Consider the following 20,745-nt stretch of genomic DNA (forward strand, 5'->3'; position numbering starts at 1 on the left):
CTCCAGTCACCGTTTAGCAGAGCCAGGTTACCCCACCATCTTTCCTAACGTCTTGGGTGGGATTTCTCAATCACAGGGTACCCAGGACAAAGCTGAGAGGAATATGTATCTTAAGAGGTCTGTTTTTTTCTTTTCTTTTCAAGTATATTTTATTGATTTTTTTACAGAGAGGAAGAGAGAAGCGGGGGGGAGAGAGAGAACTAGAAACATCGATGAGAGAGAAACATCGATCAGCTGCCTCCTGCACATCCCCTACTGGGTATGTGCCTGCAACCAAGGTACATGCCCTTGACCAGAATCGAACCTGGGACTACGCAGGCCGATGCTCCATCCACTGAGCCAAACCGGTTTCAGCTGGGGTCTGTCTCTTAAAGGTATGCATTTATTTCTGTTCACAATCTCCTTGCTTCTCCTACACTCACACACACTCAAAAGTTAGCTTCATGGAGCTCAGACTTAATTATGTTCATTACTGTGAGTCCACCACCCAGAGCAGACACTATATAGTTGCTGTAGGAATGATGACACCCTCTGTCCTTACAGGGTGTGTGTGCACAGGGGTTGGGCATGTCCCCAAAGGAGCGTAGGTGTTCTTCAGGTCTACTCTGTCAGAATTGGGTGCAATTCCAACGCTTTCACTTCAGGGTGGGGTGAGCCTGAAATTATAAATTATGCCCTGTAGTGGCCCCGTGGCGTGTTTATACACTGTACCCAGGAAATCGGCAGAGGAGGGCTGAGATACGAGTCTCACTTAATTTCTGCTTGTTTATTTATAACACATAGCTCTTACCACGTTTGCCGGGTACTGTTCTAAGCTCTTTATAAATAAACCAAGAGTAACAAATATTAACTTAGAGTTGTTGACACAGTTGAATTACTGTTGCTTATCTCCACTCTCCGGAAAAAAGAATGCGCCTCTGGCCTTTTAAAGTCGTTCTCCTCCCCAGACTCCCGGCCCCGGCCAAGCCCCCAGAACAGTTCCCCAGGCAAGGACTGCAGCGCGCTTCCGGCCCCTCCAGGCTCCACCCCGCGGTAATCGGCTCCCGGAAACCCTGGGGCGCAGGTCCAGGGGCTGAGCGACGGCCGAGGGCGGGAAGTTTGAACATCCTGGCACCACCCCGCTTAAGAACTGGCCAATCAGCGTCCAGCCTTCTTAGGGACCGCGCCCCCCAACCCCCCCGCGCCGCTGGCTCTCCAGGCCGACCGGAGTCTCTGACCAATAGCGGCCAGGGGGTGGGGCCTGTGCGCGCGCACCCGCCCGGGCGCCCGCGCGCTCCTCCTGCAGTCTCGCCGCTGGAGGTGACTCGGTCTCGCGCACGTCCAGGTCCCGGTGACAGAAAAGGCGGGAAAACTCGCAAGTTGTCCGCCTGTGGGGCGGGGAAGCCTAGAGCGGGGCCCGCGGCCTCAGGGGCGCGGTTGGCGGGGCGGGAGCGGAGGCTGGCACCGCCCGCCCACACGGCCCGCAGACGTCTCCATCCCAGAGCAACCTCGGCGTGACAGAAATGTGGGTGGGCGAGGATCCACAGACGGTCCGTCCTGGAAATACCGAGAGCCCCCTCGAAATGCCCCACAGATGGCGAAAATAAAGCGCCCTCTCCCTCGCCTCAGACTTCCCTGTGCCCTGGCGCCCGCCTCGCCCTGAACCGCCTTCGTTGTTCGCAGCGCAGAGCTCCGTGCCCATGGCCTCGGCGGGGGCGACCGCCGGCGGGATGCGGCAGGGGCCGGGAGCCGGGGCGGCCGCCGCCAGCTTCCCCAGCCCGGCCCCCGCGCCGGGCCCCGCGGGGCCGGAGGACGACGCGGAGGAGCCGGCGGAGGTCTCTGGGGCGCGAGGCGGGGCAGCGGGGCGAGGGGGCAGGAGGCGGGAGGCGGGAGCGGCCGGGACGTCGGGCTTGGAACGGGGCGGGGAGGGCGGGCAGCCGCACACGCACCCAGCGGGGCCCTCCCCGCGGAGGGCTGAGGAGCGGTGACAGTTAAAGGAGGCCCTGCGCCAGGAGGGGTTCCCACGCCGCCTCCCTGTTTCCTGAAGACCCACCTGTGCGTGCTGTGGGGCGCGGGCTGCCTGGGCATGGCCTACTACGACACCAGTGACGCCGCCATCCACTTCATGCCGGACGCGCCGGACCTGGAGAGCCTGCAGCTGCTGCAGAGAGGTGGGCCCCGCCTCCGCCCGCCCGGCGTCTCGCGGGCGCTCACCGACTCAATCGGTTTTATTACTTGACTTCCAGAGGAAGGTCTGTTGCTTTTAAGACTCTATTTCATGATTCAACAGATATTTTTTGGGTGTCTGCAAGGTGTCAGGTGCTGGAGATACGGTCCTGGGCAGACCATCCATGTCTGTCCTCTTGGGTGGGTTTATACTCCAGTGACCATCTCCAGGCACCTTCTCCCTCCCACCACCTCCCCAGGCCGCTGCCCTCTCCTCTCCCAGTTCTCACGCCTGGCTCCCCACCAGGCTCCCAATGTGCTGGGTACTCCCTACTCAGAGGAAATGTGTTTGAGATGGGGAGGGAGGCAGCAAGGAGGCTGTGGGTTTCCTCCTGGTAAAGGGATGAAGACTAACTCATTCGGTCTGCATTCTGCTTCCAAGTTCTGGATGAAATCAACCCCCGGTCTGTTGTTACCAGTGCCAAACAGGATGAGAATATGACTCGGTTTCTGGGAAAGCTTGGTAAGGACTGGGCAAAGTATGGAATCTTACAGGAGATTGAAGGGCCTTGGAGGGAGGTGGAGTCAGGGTGAGAGAGAAGGACTGGAATGTACAGGCTAATGGCCCCTTCTTTGTTTTCCTCACAGCCTCCCAGGAACACCGAGAGCCCAAGAGACCTGAAATCATATTTTTGCCAAGTGTGGATTTCGGTATCTCCTTTTGCTTTGCTCATTTCTGCATCCCAGTTTCCCAACCCTTTCTCCTAATTCCACCCCATCGTCAGAGGTCTCTCCTCAGCCTTATCTCATCCTGAACCTTTGTGTCCTCCAAGCACCATGACCAGTCTCCTCAGGATCGCTCCTGCTCCCTACCTTTAATAACTGCACTTCCTATGAAACCTCCACTTAGGTGTGTTTAGGAATGCAGGCCTCCCCTGAGAAGAGAGTGGTGACACTATTTGGAATTGGAATTCCCCCCTTTAAGCTAAAGCATTTGTTGGGGTGGCAGGGGAAGCTATTGCCTCAGCGACCTTGATGATCCATAAGGCACTTCCATAACCTCCCCAGATTTGCAAAAAAGATAGGAATGTTCTATCCTAATTAGATGTTAACACATTAGTCTTATATGATCTTTTTCACCAAAAATCCCAATTCCAGACAGATATCTTTCTTAGGCTGTGATTTCAAGCCAAACATCTTTTTTCTTAAAATATATATATATATTATTGATTTTTTACAGAGAGGAAGGGAGAGGGACAGAGAGTTAGAAACATCGATGAGAGAGAGAGAGAGAGAGACATCGATAAGCTGCCTCCTGCACATCCCCAACTGGGGATGTGCCAGCAACCAAGGTACATACCCTTGACCGGAATCGAACCTGGGACCCCTTAGTCCACAGGCCGATGTTCTATCCACTGAGCCAAACTGGTTTCGGCAAGCCAAACATCTTTATATTTTATATAGATAATTAGACCAAGGGTCTGAAAATTTGGTTCTTGTATCAGTTTTCTGTTAACAATTTGCCTGTGTAAACGACAAATCAGATCATCTGTCTTCTATTTTCTTTCTTAAAATAGAGAAAATTGGATTACAAGACCTTTCTCTTTACAAAATAGGTCTGGAGATAAGCAAACAACGCCTCCTTTCTGGAAGCTACTCTTTTATCCCAGACTCCATGACCACCACTGAGAAAATTCTCTTCCTCTCCTCCATAATTCCCTTCGACTGCCTTCTCATGGTGAGATGGGTCCTGGGAAGTCAGGGCTGGGGTGCTACAGGTTGAAGAAAGGCAAAAGCACTCAGTCCTTGGGTTGAGTCCTGGGAGTTTCTAGCCCAGCCCTGGAAAATAATAGTTTTCCCTGGTATTGTCCAGCCTTCAAGACATTGGGATTTACCCAGCTCCACCCTTTTAAAAAAAGTTGTTCATTGATTTCAGAGAAAGGAAGAGAGAGAAACATTAATGATGAGAATCATTGATCAGCTGCCTCACACCCCCCACTGGGGGCCCAGCCCAACCTGGGCATGTGCCCTGACCAGGAATCTCACCAGTGATCTCCTGGGTCATGGGTCACTGCTCAACCACTGAGCCACACTGGTCGGGCCCCCAGCTCCGCTCTTGATCCTCTCTCAGGTTCGAGCACTTGGAGGGCTGCTCAAGTTCCTGGGTCGAAGAAGAATCGGGGTTGAACTGGAAGACTATAATGTCAGCGTTCCCATCCTGGGCTTTAAGAAATTTGTGTTGTAGGTGATTTACCCTAACCTCAGCCAAAGTAAGATGGGAAGTCTGACCAGTAACAAGGTGGGGTGGGAGGTGGTGATGGGGGGCAGTGACCTATCAGCTAAAGTGCTCTAGGACACACTGGAGCACCTGAGGGGACGTGGAGCTCGGGACAAGCTTGAGACAGTGTCCTGGAAGGTGGGGCAAAGGGGATGAAACTGAGAAATGAGCTCTGACCTCATACCCCAGCTCCTTCCCTTCTGTTTATTTTTTGCCCTCAGGACCCATCTAGTGAGCATAGATCAAGATACTTACAGGTAAGGAGGTGGAGGCAGGCTCTATCTCTGGGAAGGGAGAAGGATTAGGCTTAATGCTCTAATAATCCTAATGAGGCTCCAGTTATTAATTTTTTAATATATTTTATTGATTTTTTACAGAGAGGAAGAGAAGAGAGATAGAAAGTTAGAAACATCGATGATAGAGAATCATCGATCAGCTGCCTCTTGCACACACCCCCTACCCGCAACCAACATACATGCCCTTGACCGGAATCGAACCTGGGACCTTTCAGTCCACAGGCCCACACTCTATCCACCGAGCCAAACGGGCTCAGGCAGCTCCAGTTATTTTTAATCCTGGGGCTATTAGGATACATCTCCTTGAAGGAAAAAGAAGTGGGAGTGAGTGGGAGAGAAGAAGAAAAGCATAAAGGTGTCACTCTTCTTTTCTGAAGAAACTGAGGCAGAGAGACAAAACTTACATCAAGACTTGATCTCAGCAGGGTGTTCTCAACCCATTCTATACTCTCAATTCCCTTTAATAATCCAGCCTTAGCTGGTTTGGCTCAGTGGATAGAGCAATGGCCTACAGACCAAAGGGTCCCATGTTTGATTCCAGTCAAGCGCATGTACCTCAGTTGCAGGCTCCTCCCTAGCCTGGGCCCTGGTTGGGGCACATGCAGGAGGCAACCAATGGATGTTTCTCTCATATCAACATTTCTCTGTCCCTTTTTTTTTTTTTTTTTTTTTTTTTTTACATATATATTATTGGTTTTTTACAGAGAAGAAGTGAGAGGGATAGAGAGTTAGAAATATCAATGAGAGAGAAACATCGACCAGCTGCCTCCTGCACACCCCCAACTGGGGATGTGCCCACAACCAAAGGTACATGCCCTTGACCAGAATCGAACCCGGGACCCTTGAGTCCACAGGCCGACGCTCTATCCACGGAGCCAAACCAGTCTCGGCTGTCTTTCCTTTTCTTTTCCAGTCTCTGAAAATCAATGAAAAAATATACTTGGGCGAGGATTAAAAAAAAAAAAAAAGTTATGCAGAACTCCCCCATTTCTCCCTGACAGTGTGCTGCAGATATTTAAGAGTGAGGCTCACCCCTCAGTGTACAAAGTGGCCAGTGGACTGAAGGAGGGGCTCAGCCTCTTTGGTATGTGTGTCCCATCCCTCATCCCACACTACAGAAGCCTTCCAGAAAAGCACTGCCTCAGAAGATGTGTGCCAGCCCCTCTTCCCACTTCATTCCCATTGCCAGGTGCCTCTTGTACTCCAACCCAACGTTCTTATCCTTTTTGTACCCTTCCTGAACTTGGGCACCTCTCCTCACCCTGTAGTTACACAATGTCATTAGCATATCTCTTACTTTACAAATTCCAGTTTATTCCTTAGGTTTGTATGAATGTCTCCACTAGCTGTGTACCTGTCTGAGAACTTGGGAGGCCCTTTGTATAGAGGAGAGTTAGTAACTATGAATTGCCCATATTTGATTTGCATTGAGTCTTTATCAGTTGTTACTGACTTTAGGGTGTATTGGGGACATCGCCCCAAGTATCCACCTGGTTTCACTATGCATATATCAGTGGGTTGTGTCTAATGTTTACACATATGTATTCGACTCTTTGTGAGTCTAGCTAAGCTTGCTCTGCCCCTTTTTTTTTTTTTGGCTGGGTGTTCCCTCTCCTAAGCCCATGTAAGGTAATACTGGCTCAGACTTGTGGCCAGCTGCTGACTTCGGCTGCCTTTGTGTCCTGCATCTGGGAAATGCCCCCCAGGCCAGCCTGCCCAACATTGGAATCTCTGATCCCGTGCCTCAGCTTAGACACAGCCACACATTCCTTTCCCTGCCCCCTCACCTCCACAGGAATTCTCAACAGATGCCGCTGTAAGTGGGGAGAGAAGCTGCTCAGGTGAGTGGGACTGGTACTCGTGCTATAAGCTAATGCATGCAGTCTGCACACATACACACCACCCATGTAGTAGTAATAAAAACAACTGCCCTTTCTGTAGTGCTGACTAAACGCATTTAATCCGTACAATGACCCCACGTGGTAGCTAGTATCATCATTTTACAGTGTCAGCACAGATAAGCATATACTCATTAATGAGCCTCTGACTTGGACACATAGAAGCAGCAGAAACACAATCACAAAACCCTAATGTATACATGGTAATATTTTTAATTATGAAAACCACCCTTCAATTAGAGTTATTCTCTGATAACTCTCAAATTTGTGTGTCTAGTTCAGAGCTCCGTATGTAGAATGCTAATTACATATCATTGCTATCTGCAATTTCCACAGGCAGCTCAAACTCTGAGCCCCAAATCGACACCCCCTGGTCCTGTTCCTCTTCCTGCATTCCGGATTCTGGGTGATAGCACTGCTGGCAGTATAGCTTCCCACGCTCTGACTCCTGGATCGATGCTTCTCCCTCAACCTCCATGTTTAATCATTCGCTAGGGCTGTTGTTCCTAGCCTCCAATGTCTTGGCCATTCCTTTCTCCCTCTTTCCACTGCTCTAATTCTGGCTATCATTTCTAAATGGGAGCATTGCATATGCCTCCAAATGGGCATCTCTGCCTCTACTCTGTTATTTTTCCCAGTCTATCTCTTATTCTAAAATACGGTTAATTCAAAACAGAGATTTGAGCATGTCACTCCACTTTTTAAAAAACCTTAGGTAGAAAAAGAAGAGGAGGCTTCCCCATTACCTGCAGGATGAAGATTAGCCTCTTTAGCAGTATGATGCTCAGGACTCCTTCCATTCACCCCAAGTTTCATTAATAGGCTTACCTTCCCATCACCCCTCCTTACTTCCTGGATTCAGCCTATGTTCCAGTCATTTAGGGCCTCTGGCCATCCTGGAACTACATCATGCCTGTGTTTATACTGTTCCTTTTGGAAAGCCCCTGTTCTATTACCAAACTCTTACTTCAAGGTGCAACCCAACTGTCACCTTTTCGTGAAGCTTTCATAGGCCCTTGTAAGGAGACGGACATTCCCCTTCCTGTAGTGCTTGTTTACCTTTCCTACTTGCATATGGAATTAGTCATCTGTGAATTTGCTGGCCCTTGTACTGTGAACTCTGTGCAGTGGCCATTCCTGCTACCTCAGTGCCGGCCACGTGGCCCTGCCCTCAGTAGCACTCAGTGAGTAAGCACAATGCATAGATGCAAGCATACAGGTGGCATCATCTCTAAAAACTCAGCAGAACCCTTTGCTAGCCTACGGGTGCACACTCTTCCCCACCACACCCACCTACAATGTGTGTCTTTTGAATGTTAATTTAGGATAATTTCCAGATAATTGGAGGGTGATATAATCTCAACCAGGGAAGAGAAGGAAAGAATTCTCAATGGAGAAGAGAACTGAGTTAAAGCTGGGAAGGAATGCAGATAATCCAGATAAGATTCCCCAAGGCATGGAATCATGACCCAAATGATGAACTATGGGCCCAGCTGGCCTAAAGCTGGACAGGACACCAGGAAATTAAGTAAATGTCAAGTATGCTCTAAAAAGCACTCTTAGTACTCCAGAGACCTGAGTTTGAGTCCCAGCTTTACTTCTTCCTAGCAGTATGACTTTGGATAAATTGCTTATGCTGAAGGGCCTCATTTCCTCGGGTAAAATGAGGAAGCTTGGCTTGGTTAAAGTATCCTGGCACGAGCAGTAAAAACCCATATGTTTTACATGAAGGTTAGCTTGGTGAAGCTCATGTGCGCTCTAAGGTGGGGAAAGACATTCATAGACTGGCTACACTGCCCTGGGTGGATCAGCCTTTTGTGGTCAATGAGCAGAGGTACCTAAAACCCACCCTCGAATCCAACTGAGTCCTCCACTTTATTCTAACCTGGGGTGTTCTAACCCAGGGTAACTGGCATAGACCACAGTGTGACATACATATCCTCAGACCCAAGTGTCCTACACGTCTCATATAAAACTAGAGGCCTGGTGCACGAAATTTTTGCAAAAGTAGGCCTTCCTCCCTGCTGCCAGCCGGCTTCCCTCACAGCCCTGACTTTCTTCAGAAGGTCGTCTGAACTAATTAGCATATTACACTTTTATTATTATAGACTAGAGACCCAGTACATGGAATTTGTGCATGGGTAGAGTCCCTAGCAGCTGCCAGCAGGGACCTCCCCTTGCACCCACTTTGGCCTGGTGCTGCCCACTCACCTGCCCTGCCATCCTGCCACGGTCCTGCTGTCATCAGAACCCATCAGGCTGGCAGCACCTCCACTGCCATCTGCTACCAGCGTCACATTGCAGACTCCTGCCATGTTCTATGCTGCCCCCTGTTGGTCAGTGCACATCTAACTCCCAATTGGTCGAACTCCCACCCGTAGGGACAATTTGCATATTAGCCTTTTATTATATAGGATAATGGCTTGCTCTAATGTAGAAAAGAATCTGTGGGCTCACAGTCCTTTCAGAATCTCACACTTTTCATAGCTATAGGGAGATAGGGACACCCAGAACTGGATAAACTAGATGAGACATTTATTTCTGTACACTAACATAATTAAGTACCTCAGATACACAAAATATAAATATTAATAATATTATAAACTGTGTTTCTACCAGTCAATCTAAAAATTAGTGTTATTGAAGTCCCTTAGATGTCCCTCCCCAATCCTCTATTCTCTGTAGAGAAGACTATTATCATGAATTGAGAACTTAAATCATTACACATGGGACAATTATATACTTAAACAGGAAAAGACGGATGCTTGTACTATTACACCGGAGACACTTTCACAGCTATACAAACTCATTCATATTTACCCTCTCCTACTTAGCCACCAAGAAAACTAGATTGCTGTCATACAGATGCTTCAAGACATCACCTTCCCTCTAAAATATTGACAAGCTCTATCACATACCCACATGGGATGACACACATGATCATATCCATCAAAACTGATACAGACACAGTTGTGCTCATATCCAGAGAGATTCAGTAGGTGCATGTAAGCACCCCTGCATAGATACAATACTGTATTGCCACAATTGTCAGGGACCTGCAAACACACCTTTTCACAAATTGAGATCATGACAATGCTGAGAACAGATGTAATTTCAGGTTTTCTCACCCCAACCTTCGCTTCCAGGCTGTGGTTCACACGTCCCACTCATGACCTGGGGGAACTAAATTCTCGTCTGGACGTCATTCAGTTTTTCCTGCTACCCCAGAACCTGGACATGGCTCAAATGCTGCATCGGTTGCTGGGTCACATCAAGAACGTGCCTGTGAGCCCAGGGTTGGGGGCAAGGAGGTGGGGAAGGAGTTGAGGCTTCCTGAGGGGCATTAGAGTGGGATAGGGAAAACAGTCGTCTCCTGTCTGACTGTCCTTATCTGACTGTAGCTGATTCTGAAACGCATGAAGTTGTCCCACACCAAGGTCAGCGACTGGCAGGTTCTCTACAAGGTAGGACCTTGAATCCTAGCAGTTCAGGTTAATTCCCTCAGTTGTGTTCTAGACTCTCTGTACTGTGGTTATCTTGTCCAACTTTATCCCAATACCATTTTTAAGCTTGTATTGTAGATATTGTCCAAAATATTTATTTTGTTTTTAATCTTCACCAGAATATATATATATAAATTTTTTTTTTTACTGATTTTAGAGAAAGGGAAAGGGAGAGAGAAACATTGATGTATGAGAGAAACATGAATTGGTTGTTTCCCGTACACACCCCCACGGGGATCCAACCCACAACCTAGGTATGTGTCCTGACTCAGAATCGAACCAGCAACCTTTCAGTACATGAGACGACACTCCAACCAACTGAGCCACACTGGCCAGGGCTGTCCAAAAAATTTAGAGAGAAAAATAAAATTAACCCTCATGTATCTACCTTGCAGCTTCAGCACTTATTTCATGTATATTTTCTCCCACTTTCCACTTCCTGGATTATTTATTTTGAAGCAATTCCCAGCTATCATATCATTTTACCCATAAATGTTTAAATATGATTTCTAAAAGAAAATAATTTTTGAGAAAAAATAACTACTGCCCTGGCTGGTATGACTTAGTGGTTGGATTGTTAGCCAGCACACAGAAGGGTTGCAAGTCCAATTCCTGGTGAAGGGCACATCCTGGGTTGCAGATTCGATTCAAGGCCCCAATTGGGGTGCATGTTGGAAGCAACCTATTGATGTGTCTCTCACATCAATGTTTCTCTCTTTCTCTTTCCCTTCCCCTCTCTTCTTTTTTTTTTTTTTTAAATATATTTTATTGATTTTGTACAGAGAGGAAGGGAGACAGATAGAGAGTTAGAAACATCGATGAGAGAGAGTCTTCAATCAGCTGCCTCTTGCATACCCCCTACTGGGGATATGCCCGAACCAAGGTACATGCCCTTGACCGGAATCGAACCCGGGACCCTTCAGTCCCCAAGCCGACGCTCTATCCATTTAGCCAAACCAGTTTCGGCTCCCTTCCCCTCTCTTCTTTCCTCTCTCTCTAAAATAAGTAAAAACATATTTTAAAAATAAAATTTAAGCCGAAACTGGTTTGGCTCAGTGGATAGAGCGTTGGTCTGCGGACTGAAAGGTCCCAGGTTCGATTCCGGTCAAGGGCATGTACATTGGTTGCGGGCACATCCCCGGTAGGGGGTGTGCAAGAGGCAGCTGGTCGATGTTTCTCTCTCATCGACGTTTCTAGCTCTCTATCCCTCTCTCCTCCTCTCTGTAAAAAATCAATAAAATATATTAAAAAAATAAAAAATAAATAAATAAATAATAAATAAAATTTAAAAAGGATTTTCCTTTTAAAAAATCAGTGGAGCCGGGACCGGTTTGGCTCAATGGATAGAGCGTCGGCTTGGGGACTGAAAGGTCCCGGGTTCGATTCCGGTCAAGGGCATGTACCTTGGTTGCGGGCATATCCCCAGTAGGGGGTGTGCAAGAGGCAGCTGATCGATGACTCTCTCTCATCGATGTTTCTAACTCTCTATCTCTCTCCCTTCCTCTCGGTACAAAAAACCAATAAAAAAAAAAAAAAAAAAAAAAAAAAAAAAAAATCAGTGGAGCTGAAACCGGTTTGGCTCAATAGATAGAGCATTGGCTTGGGGACTGAAAGGTCCCGGGTTCGACTCCGGTCAAGGGCATGTACCTTGGTTGTGGGCATATCCCCAGTAGGGGGTGTGCAAGAGGCGGCTGATCGATGACTCTCTCTCATCGATGTTTCTAACTCTCTATCTCTCTCCTTTCCTCTCTGTACAAAATCAATAAAATATATTTTTTAAAAATAAATAAAATAAATAAATAAAAATAAAATAAAAAATACCTTGAGGGAGGATTAACAAAAAAATTTTTAAAGAATAACTACCATTATCTTACCTAAAATTAACAATTATTTAATATCACCAACTATCTAATGTCTAAATATCTAATTATTTCTTAAATGTCATCATTTTAAAAATTAGTTTGTTTAATTAGGAATCAAATATGTTCAACATATGGCAATGGGATGATGTCCCCTTTAAGTCTCTTATATGGGTTCCTTCTTCTCTTTCTCTCTGTCTTTCTCTGTCTTTGTGTATCTGTCTCTCCTCTCTGTTCGTTCCCTCTCTCTCTTTCTCTCATTTTCATTCTTACAAGTTATTTGTTGAAGAAGCTGAGTCATTTGTCCTATAGAGCTTCCCTTAGCCTGGGTTTTGCTGATTATAATCCCTAGGTGATTTTGACATGTTTCTGTCTCTCCTAGAATATCTTTTATATATATGTTGTTGGGTTTTTTTTGTTTGTTTTTTTTTTGTTAATCCTCAAATCCTCACCCAAGGATATTTCTCCCCCATTAATTTTTAGAGAGAGTGGAAGGGAGGAGTAGAGATAGAAACATCGATCCACTGCCTTCTGCACTGTCCCCACTGGGGATTGAGCCCACAACCCGGGCATGTGCCCAGACCAGGAATGAAATCAGAAATCAGCGACCTTTTGGTACATGGGTCAATGCTTAACCACTGAACCACACCATCCAGATGCAAAGTGGTTATTTTAATTCTCTCATTCTTTATTTATTAGCCAGAATGTTTCCTTAAAGAAATCCTTCCTCTCGCCGAAATTGGTTTGGCTTGGTGGATAGAGTGTCGGCCTGCCACTGGAGGGTCCTGCCTGGGTTCGATTCCGGTCAAGGGCATGTGGGCACATCCCCAGTGGGGGGTGTGCAGGAGGCAGCTGAACGATGATTCTCTCTCATTGATGTTTCTAACTCTCTATCCCTCTCCCTTCCTCTCTGTAAGAAATTAATAAAATATATATATAAAAAAAAAAAGAAAGAAAAGAAAAGAAACCTTCCTCTTGTCTGCTCTTTGGTTACCCATGATACAGTTCATATCACAGAAAGTTGCCTGACTTTTTTCTCTGCCTTTATTTGCCAGCTGTCATCTTAGTAAACTAGCCCCTAAATCAGCCCAGGTAGCCAATGAGTTTGTTGTTGTTGTTGTTTTAGTATCATTATGAACTCATAGATTTACACATGCTTCAGTCCACTGCATTTTTAATCTTTTTTTTTTTTTTTTTTTTTCGCATTTGATCCGTCTGTGCTGGAAAGCAGCCAACACTTTGTATGTGGCTGTGCAAAAATAGTCATTCAATATCCTGTCACCCTGTTACTTCACCAGCAAGTCTAATTTTCTGAAAACACCAAGGTTAGCCTGAGGTTACTTCAGGTTTTCCATCCGTCAAGGAGACCTGGAATTACAATCCTCAGATCACCTACAGGGTTCCCGAGCGGCTGTGAGATCTGCAGCCGCCTGCGGCTCTTCCTCCTCAGCTGGAATCTGCATTTTTAATCTTATACGTGCTCACATTATTCTGTCTTTTGCTGATGGGAGCCTCTTGAAGTTGGCTTCTGAGTCCTTTAAACAGTTCTGGTAGATTTTTAAAAAATATATATGTTTGTATTGATTTCAGAGAGAAAGGGAGAGGGAGAGAGAGAGAGAAACATCAATGATGAGAGAGAATTATTGATCAGTTGCCTCTTGCACACCCCCTACTGGGGGTTGAGCCCACAACACAGGCATGTGCCCTTGATCAGAATAGAACCTGGGACTCCTGTCTGTAGACTGACGCTCTATCCACTGAGCCAAACTGGCTAGGGCAACTCTGGTAGATTTTGATAGTTTCCCTGCTCTCTGGTTTGACAAGGTTTATAATTTACATCTCCTGATCTGACCTGGAACCAGACATTTCTCCAAGGAGCCCTGATTCTTTTTAGTGAGAGTGTTATTTCTGTACCACAGTCTGCAGATTAGAGGGTACTCATCATGTTTTGTTATTGCTTCTAGGTCTTTTCTATGAACAGATCTGGGAACTTTAAAAACAATAAAATGCATGATAAATTAGCACTAATACCACCATTTTACACCTAGAACCACAGTATTCTTAACTTGTATATTCCTTTACTATACTTATCTTTTCAATATTTTCTTCTTCCATATTGGAAATTCTGGTTCTGAGTAACACTAGGAATTATAAAATTACAATATCATTTGCTTTTTCCTACATTATATCCATAATAATCTTATGGAAATATCAGCACTACTACCAAGTTATGATTATTGAAAACTTCAGATATAGATATATATTATTTCAGAGAGGGAGATATAGAAACATCAATTATGAGAATATATATATATTAATATGTATAATAATTATTTCAGAGAGGGAGAGATAGAAATATCAGTGATGAGATAGAATCATTGATTGGCTGCCTCCTGAACGCCCCCTACTGAGGATTGAGCCAGAAACCTGGGCATGTGCCCTCTGCTGGAATTGAACCCGGGACCCTTCTGTCTCCAGGTCGACGCTCTATCCACTGAGCCAAAATGGCCAGGGCTGTTAAGATGTTTTTGAGGGGAGAGAGGGAAGTCCTTTTTGTCCCCACTAGGGATATACAAATCACTGTATTTTAGACACTTGGAAAAGTTCCAGTCTGTGTGGTTATGCCACTATATGGACATACATATTTATGTTCCTTTGTTTCATTCTGTTTTTTTCTTTTTAATATATTTTATTGATTTTTTACAGAGAGGAGGAGAGAGGGATAGAGAGCTAGAAACGTCGATGAGAGAGAAACATCGGCCAGCTGCCTCTTGCACACCCCCTACTGGGGATGTGCCGCAACCAATGTACATGCCCTTGACCGGAATCGAACCCGGGACCTTTCAGTCTGCAGACCAACGCTCTACCACTGAGCCAAACCGGTTTTGGCTCATTCTGTTTTTAAAAATATGTATATTTTATTGACTTTTTACAGAGATGAAGGGAGAGGGATAGAAAGTTAGAAACATTAATGAGAGAGAAACATCGATTAGCTGCCTCCTGCACACCCCCCACTGGGGATGTGCCCACAACCAAAGTACATGCCCTTGATCAGAATCGAACCTGGGACCCTTCAGTCCACAGACCGACGGTCTATTCACTGAGCCACACCAGTTTTGACTGTTTTTTTTAAAATTATTATTAGGAATTTCTTTAAAATTTTTAATTTAATTATAGAATTATGTAAAATATTTACATAGTTCCAAAGTCAAATCTCCCAAAGATATAATCAACTAATTCTAGCTTCTATCCCGGCCCCTCTTGCCACCTTCAGATCATCTTTTCTTTTTCTTTTTTAAAGATTTTAAAAAATATTTTTTATTGATTTTAGAGAGGAAGAAGAGAGAGATAGAAACATCAATGATGAGAGAATCATTGATCGGCTGCCTTCCTGCATGCCTCACACTGGGGTTTGAGACCAACCGGGGGAAATGTCCAACCAGGAATCATACCGTGACCTCCTGGTTCATAGGTGGATGCTCAGCTAGGGGACTCCACCGAGCCACACCAGCCGGGTAATAATCTTTTCTTTTTAAAAATATGTCTTGCCCTGGCCGGGTAGCTCAGTTGGTTAGAGCACCGTCCTGATACACTACGGTTGCGACTTTGATCCCTGGTCAGGGCACATACCAGATCAACCAATGAATGCATAAGTGGGACAAGAAATCATTGTTGTTTCTCTCCCTCTCTTTCTCTCTCCTTTTTCCCTTCCTCTCTCTCAAAAATAAATAAATATTCCATGGACACAGACAATAATGCAGTGAAGGCCTGGAAAGGGGCAGCAGTGGAGTGGAGGTGGCCAATGGGACATTTGTAATACTTTCCACATTAAAGACATAGCCTGGGCCAGTGTACTCAGTGATTAGAGCGTTGGCCTGCAAACCAAAGGGTTGCAGGTTCGATTCCCTGTTAAGGGCCTGTACCTGGATTGCAGATTCCATCTCGTAACAGGTTGGGATGCAGGAGGCAACCAATCAATAGTCTATCTCACAGCAATGTTTGTCTCTCTCTCCCCACATCCACTCTCTCTAAAAAAAAAAAAAAAAAATGGAAAAAAATATCCTTGGTGAAAATTAACTAAACAAATAAATTTAAAAGTAAATCAATAAAAATTTTAAAAAATGTATCTTCTCCCCAAGACTGTAAGCTCACGTGGACAGGGACCACATTGTGGTTGCCTTTTTACCTGTGTTCAGTGCCGTGCCTGGCACATTTTCTCTCTGTCTTTGTTATTGTGTTTTTCCTCGTTGATCTTTGTTCTCAGTTCATCCTTGTCCCCTCTCCTCAGCCAGGGCTGGTGGGGCCACCATCCTCTGTCCATTTCTCCTACAGACTGTGTACAGTGCCCTGGGCCTGCGGGATGCTTGTCGCTCACTGCCCCAGGCCATCCAGCTCTTTCGGGACATTGCCCAAGAGTTCTCTGATGACTTGCACCACATCGCCAGCCTCATCGGCAAAGTGGTGAGTAGAAGGAAAAAGGCCAAGCCCCTGGGGAACTAGGGGCAAGAGATATGCTTGGAAGATGGGGAAGCCTGGGAGGCACTGAGGTCAGCTGATGACCAATAAGTGGAGTGGTGAGAGGAGGTGGCAGAACATCAGGCATGTGCTTGGAAGGGGAGGGTTAAATCAGGGGCTGCAGGGAGAATTGGAGCTCCGCTGGGGGAGAGCAACAGGACAGAGATGGTGCTGGCTGATAAGCAGCTGGACTTCTTGCCTCCGCAGGTGGACTTTGAGGGCAGTCTCGCTGCAAATCGCTTCACAGTCCTCCCCAACATAGATCCTGAAATCGATGAGAGTGAGTATTGGGTGTGGGGACGGGCCTGTGAGCCCTGAACACAAGCCTGCACCGTGATGAGATGCTGCCACTACAGCAGCATAATCGTGGCAGCCAGGCAGGAACCTTCCTGTCGATATCCAAGTGTCTCCCCCCAGAGAAACGAAGGCTGGTGGGACTTCCCAGTTTCCTCACTGAGGTCGCTCGGAAGGAGCTGGAGAATCTGGACTGCCGCATTCCTTCCTGCAGCGTCATCTACATCCCTCTGGTGAGGGTGTGCCTCTGGGGCTTTGGGGGAGATGGGAGCTTATGAAGGACACATTAATAGATAAGGAAACTTCTGGAGAAGTTTGAAGAACATGAACACCGTGTGGTGGCTCTAGCCCCTGAGGGGAGCCCTCAGTATATCATGCTCTGCTTTATCTTTTATGCGCTCCAGATCGGCTTCCTTCTTTCTATTCCCCGCCTGCCTTCCATGGTGGAGGCCAGTGACTTTGAGATCGAGGGACTGGACTTCATGGTAAGACCCTTGACCTCTGTAGGGAGGTGATAAGGAAAATGAATCAGCAGCTGCCAGGAGGCCTAGCCCTATCGGCACTGCCCAATATGGGATCTCTCTTCTGTCCTTTTACTTTCATCTTTATTAGCTCTGAGATGCAGGAGAAAGAAGTCGGGTGGGGGCCTGCAGACGGGGTTATAAATGTGGGAGATGCAAAGCCCACAGCTTGAGCCCCTTACCCAGTTCCTCTCAGAGGAGAAGCTGCACTATCGCAGTGCTCGAACCAAGGAGCTGGACGCATTGCTGGGGGACCTGCACTGCGACATCCGCGGTGAGGAGCAGCGAGGGAGAGGCTGGGCGTGGGCAGCTTTGGGTGACCCCAGCAGGCTCCTGTTCTTCCTGCTCCCGCTCTGCACTTGGACTCCCAATCTTCTGAATGTCTCTGGGTGTCTCACACGGTAGCTGCCAGCCTGTTTCCAGTCCCTCTGCTGGCTCCTCTCTCTCCTTCACGATCCCCCGGAGCTGACCCCAGCTCCTCCCTCACCTACCATCAGACCAGGAGACGCTGCTGATGCACCAGCTGCAGTGTCAGGTGCTGGCTCGGGCGGCTGTCTTGACCCGGGTGTTGGACCTTGCTTCCCGCCTGGACGTCCTGCTGGCTCTCGCCAGTGCTGCCCGGGACTATGGCTACTCAAGGCCCCGTTACTCTCCCCGACTCTTTGGGGTACGAATCCAGAATGGCAGGTGAGAACAGAAGGGGGTGGAGGCATAGACACAGGGCCTGAAAACCCCATATTCTGGGGGCTTCACCCATCTGGGCGATGTGTGAAATACCTCTCCACCCACCGCAGACATCCTCTGATGGAACTCTGTGCCCGAACCTTTGTGCCCAACTCCGCAGAGTGTGGTGGGGACAAAGGGAGGGTCAAAGTCATCACTGGACCCAACTCCTCAGGGAAGAGCATATACCTCAAACAGGTAGGAGAACCCTACATCATCTCCTCCCCCACCTGCTAGCCTACCCAGGTCGCTCAGCTCTTCTGCTATGCTCTGACCCTGCCTGTCAGGCAGACACTATAACCACACCCTGCTCCTCACCTTCCCTTGAGGGAGAGCCATGCCCTAATAGAGCTTTCCATGGCCTCAATCCGCTCCCCCACCCCTGAATAGGTCCGTGCCATTCCCCAGTGCTTCCGCCCACTCCCTGTCCCTCTCTGCTGACTAAAGTGAGTGGAAGAACTGTCTGTGTCTCCTTGATCTCTCACTCACCCCTTAGTTTAGCCTCAGCCCCTACCACCAGGCCCAGACTCTCTCCTTCCCTGCTTAGGTAGGCTTGATCACATTCATGGCCTTGGTGGGCAGCTTTGTGCCAGCAGAGGAGGCCGAAATCGGGGCGGTAGACGCCATCTTCACCCGCATTCACAGCTGCGAATCCATCTCCCTTGGCCTCTCCACTTTCATGATCGACCTCAACCAGGTCAAAGGGAGTGAAGAGGGGTGGGATTGGGATGGGGGGATGGGGAAGGAACTCTGCCCCTGGAAAATGATCAGGAAAATCATTCCCTCTGCTGCCTGCCCTCTACACTAGGGAACCTCTTTTGGGGGGGACTAATCCTCCCCCAAGGATATATTTTCCATTGATTTTTAAAATGGAAGGGAGGGGGTGTGGGGGAGAGAATTAGAGAAACATGACAAATGAACCGGCTGCCTTCTGCATGTGCCCCGACCAGGGACCGAACCTGCAACCCGGGTACATGCCCTTGACCAGGAATCGAACCCGTAACCCTTCAGTGTGAGGGCCAGTGCTTTAACCGCTGAGCACCACTGGCCAGAGCTAGGGAATCTCTTTTGAATCCTTGCTTTGCATGTTGGCAATGAAAGGGTGAACAAAGCATGCACCTCTCATTAAAGACTTCCCAGGCCACTGGCGTAGACACACAAGCAGCTGTATTCATGGCAGACTGGTCAGTGCTACAGGCCTCGAATGCTAATGAAACTCTCTTTGTCCACCTCGTACCCAGCAGGTGGCAAAAGCAGTGAACAATGCCACCGAGCGGTCTCTGGTCCTTATTGATGAATTTGGAAAGGGAACCAACACGGTGAGGGGAAATGGAGGCGGGCAAAGGAGGAGGGGGAGGTCGGGCTTCAGAAAAAAGGTGTGTGAGGGCCGAAAAGAAACAGAAAAGTGCAGGATGAAAAGGCAGGGCAGGGGGGACAGGGGCACCGTGGTTCTGCACCCTCACCCTGTCCTCCGCACAGGTGGATGGGCTCGCGCTGCTGGCCGCTGTGCTCCGACACTGGCTGGCACAGGGGCCCACATGCCCCCACATCTTTGTGGCCACCAACTTTCTGAGCCTCGTGCAGCTACCCTTGTTGCCACAGGGGCCCCTTGTGCAGTATTTGGTGAGGAAATGAATCTGGTCCCCTCGGGGTCCCTAAGCCAGGCGTCCCCAGAGCTGAAGACTGGCTCCTTCATCAGAACGGGCACCCTACCACAGGGACCATGTCCCTTCCCTCTCCTCACTCCCAGAGGGATGGCTATGGGTTTGGGGGCGGGGCTCGGGGGAGAGACGCTGAGTGACAATGACACACTGTCCCCTTTTGTTCTTTTTTAAGAGCATGGAGACCTGTGAGGATGGGAATGACCTTGTCTTCTTCTATCGGGTTTGCGAAGGTGTGGCCAACGCCAGCCATGCCTCCCACACAGCTGCCCAAGCCAGGCTTCCCGACAAACTCATAGCCCGCGGCAAGGAGGTGATGAGATTCACGTCTACCCCGTCAATGCATCAGGGCTCCCTCCTACCGTTCCTGCTCCTCGCAGAGCCGGGCTCCTGGGCCCCTGGCAACTCTTCCTTTCGTACCCAGTTCCCCACCCGCCCCTCCTCCTGTCCCCAGGTCTCGGACTTGATCCGCAGTGGTAAGCCCATCAAGCCTCTCAGGGAGCTGCTGAAGGAGAAGCAAATGGAAAAGTGAGTGGGTGACCAGGGTCCTGTTCTAGCATCTACTGCAGCTCGTTTCCCATTTCAGGGACTCAGAAGGTCTTTTTGCCTTTCAGTGACCCGGTTTCTTTCTGAAATCCCTAAGTTTCCCAGGCCGGGCTTCCTCTGCACCTCCCCCGCAGGGTGTTACCCGCTCCCTCATGCAGCCCTCTGTGCTCTCCCTCAGCTGCCAGGCATTAGTAGACAAGTTTCTGAAGCTGGATTTGGAAGATCCCAACCTGGACCTGGACACTTTCATGAGCCAGGAAGTGCTCCCTGCAGCCGCCACCATCCTCTAGTCCTTCTCTGCCCGCCTCCACTTCCCAAACCCTGGGGCTGCCGCGCCCTTTGTTTCTTCAGACCCAGAGCTCTCGGTTTCCCCCGAAATTGTGTTTCACGTTAGGAATAAAGTTTATTTTGGAGAAAGTTGTTTCCTTAGACCAGCCAAAACACAGCAAGAGACTAAAAAAGCGAGGAGACACCAAGTAGGAGTCCACAGAGGGACCTGCCCTGCC

At 48.1% G+C, this 20,745-nt stretch overlaps 1 protein-coding gene and 1 long non-coding RNA gene across 4 annotated transcripts in view; one reads left to right on the forward strand and one right to left on the reverse strand.

Moving 5' to 3' along the window:
• Window positions 1-20,745, reverse strand: part of LOC311626233 — a 1,185,289-nt gene that overhangs the window by 252,122 nt on the left and 912,422 nt on the right. The window lies entirely within an intron of this gene.
• On the forward strand, window positions 1,060-20,656 carry MSH5 (mutS homolog 5). Of its 3 annotated transcripts, XM_084891064.1 has the most exons (25): window positions 1,062-1,529; window positions 1,668-1,814; window positions 2,027-2,150; window positions 2,588-2,668; window positions 2,794-2,856; window positions 3,762-3,883; window positions 4,277-4,386; window positions 4,645-4,680; window positions 5,721-5,803; window positions 6,515-6,560; window positions 9,764-9,902; window positions 10,019-10,081; window positions 16,312-16,440; window positions 16,702-16,774; window positions 16,912-17,021; window positions 17,193-17,273; window positions 17,496-17,583; window positions 17,807-17,996; window positions 18,104-18,230; window positions 18,580-18,729; window positions 19,277-19,351; window positions 19,512-19,655; window positions 19,869-20,006; window positions 20,148-20,221; window positions 20,418-20,656. In XM_084891064.1, exons 1-25 carry the CDS (start codon window positions 1,503-1,505, stop codon window positions 20,527-20,529), a joined length of 2,532 nt encoding a protein of 843 aa, XP_084747190.1. In that variant the 5' UTR covers window positions 1,062-1,502; the 3' UTR covers window positions 20,530-20,656. The 3 variants fall into 3 exon arrangements, with proteins under 3 accessions (XP_084747191.1, XP_084747192.1, XP_084747190.1); XM_084891065.1 differs by lacking the exon at window positions 19,512-19,655 and having other exon boundaries at window positions 1,060-1,529; XM_084891066.1 differs by lacking the exon at window positions 18,580-18,729 and having other exon boundaries at window positions 1,061-1,529; window positions 19,274-19,351.

The sequence above is a fragment of the Pipistrellus hanaki genome (genome assembly GCF_964339955.1).
Source record: "Pipistrellus hanaki genome assembly, chromosome: 7".
Taxonomy (NCBI): Eukaryota; Metazoa; Chordata; class Mammalia; order Chiroptera; family Vespertilionidae; genus Pipistrellus; species Pipistrellus hanaki.

Bases quoted from the DNA above. Each gene is read 5' to 3' on its own strand.
- MSH5 (XM_084891064.1), top strand. From the start codon at position 1,503: ATGTGGGTGGGCGAGGATCCACAGACG. The intron at 10,082-16,311 runs GTAGGACCTTGA...TTTCTCCTACAG, and splicing joins ACTGGCAGGTTCTCTACAAG to ACTGTGTACAGTGCCCTGGG. The intron at 17,584-17,806 runs GTGAGGAGCAGC...ACCTACCATCAG, and splicing joins CCTGCACTGCGACATCCGCG to ACCAGGAGACGCTGCTGATG.